Genomic DNA, 1,652 nt, shown 5'->3' with positions numbered 1-1,652 from the left:
CGGTGGGCTCTCCAGGCAGGTTTGGGGTAGGACCAGCTGAATATGATGTCCGTGAGGGCTGACGGCAGGTAGCTGAGGGGGATGTAGAGCAGCTTGGCGTCCCAGCCCGCCGAGTAGCGGGTGCGTGGGAAGCGGCTGGTCAGCGCGTGCTCCATGCAGTCCGTGACCAGCGTCAGGTTGGAGCTGCACCTCTTCAGCGCCTTCCTGAGCCTTACCAAAACTGCAGAGGCAGAAAGCGCCGGTCAGGCTGCCGGGCTTAGACCCTTGAGCCAAGCGCGGCCAAGCGGCTCAGCGGGATGACAGGGTGGAGGGACACCTCGTGGTCCTGGAGACGTGCCAGGAAGAGAAACAGCATTGCCTAACCTTTAGGTGAGGTACTTACACTCCTTTAAGTAATTCTCCCCATAACTCGCTTTGGTTTCCTCCGGGAGCCTCTCCCAGGTGGAAAGAAAATTCTTCTCCAGGTTCTCGACATTGGTGATCACCGTCTTGAAGTAGCCTGGCTCGATCATGCTGACCTTCACCCCGAAGCTGCGCATCTCAAGCCTAGAAGGGATCGAGCCCCGTGGGGTGCAGGAGCAGCACCCGAGTGTTTCTGCCGCCCACCAGTGCGGGCTGTGTGTGGGCACCGGCTCTCCCGCGGGATGCACGGCTGCCCGTGCCGGAGGTACAGTGGGGAGCCTTACCACCCCAGCAGACCCCGTGCCAGCCCCGGCACGTGTCCGAGGTGGCGTGCGAGCAAACATCTGCTGAATCAGGATGGGATGGGGCCAAAGAAAACCTCAGGGCCATTGCCCACAAGGTTCCAGAAGGGGGCAAGGTCCAATGGAAGAGGCTCGGTGCTGCGACAGCGGTGCCAGCTGGCATGGCCACGGACTCCTGCCGCTGGGGAAGTCCTCAGGCAGGGAAATGAAATCAAAGCTCCACCAAAGCCTTTGCGTTCCCTTCCCTGGGGCTGCCTCCACGTGAGCTTGGCTGAAAGAGGAGCAGAGGCTGCCAGAGGCAGGCGAGGGTGCCCCGGGCCAGGAGAGCGCTCCCATGGGATCCAAGTCCCATAGCTGTGGCATGAGGTGTCCTGATGTCTGGTCCATGCATTAAGCATCCCCACAGCCCCCCCCTCATGCTTCGGCAGCAGTTAAAACAAACTCTGCCTGTGCTTGCTCGTGGTTGCGTGAGGAAGGGGTTTGGCAGACGGAGGCTCTGCTGGCCGAAGCCTGGAAAAGCAAACTGGGAAACCAGGGTAGCGTCTGCCGAGCTGAACTTACCGGAGACTGTCGGAGAAAGCCTCCACGCCAAACTTGGAGATGCAGTAGCCCCCACCAAAAAAGGCGATGCGGCCCATCACACTGGCCACGTTGACCACCCGGCCCTGCGCTCGCCGCACCAGGGGCAGGAGGCTCAGCGTCACCTCAATGAGGCCGACCAGGTTGACGTCCAGCACCTTGACGAAGTCATCCTTGGTCAGCCACTCGTTAGGGGCGCTGGGGGTGGCGATCCCCGCGTTGTTCACCAGCCCCCAGAGCCCTGGGGAGAGGAGATGGGATGAGCCGGGGCTGCTCCCCTGCCCGCGGCCCTGCCGGCACAGATCGGTGGGGTGGTGGGAGGGTTGGCGGGGTGATGATGAGGGCGGCCACCCCATCCTACCTCTGTCA

General features: G+C 62.3%; 1 protein-coding gene across 1 annotated transcript in view; it reads right to left on the bottom strand.

Moving 5' to 3' along the window:
* Positions 1-1,639, bottom strand: part of LOC104128932 (retinol dehydrogenase 16-like) — a 1,998-nt gene extending 359 nt beyond the window's left edge. Inside the window, exons 1-3 of the mRNA XM_035897180.1 lie at positions 1,266-1,639; positions 383-546; positions 9-220 (exon numbers count right to left, since the gene is read on the bottom strand). Coding sequence (XP_035753073.1) covers positions 9-220; positions 383-546; positions 1,266-1,639 — 750 coding nt within the window. The remainder of the gene's footprint in view (positions 1-8; positions 221-382; positions 547-1,265) is intronic.
* Between the last annotated feature and the right edge of the window lie 13 nt (positions 1,640-1,652).

The sequence above is a fragment of the Egretta garzetta genome, unplaced genomic scaffold (assembly GCF_000687185.1).
Source record: "Egretta garzetta isolate BGI_Z169 unplaced genomic scaffold, ASM68718v1 scaffold327, whole genome shotgun sequence".
In the NCBI taxonomy this organism is placed as follows: domain Eukaryota; kingdom Metazoa; phylum Chordata; class Aves; order Pelecaniformes; family Ardeidae; genus Egretta; species Egretta garzetta.
This window is presented reverse-complemented; position numbering and strand designations above follow the sequence as displayed.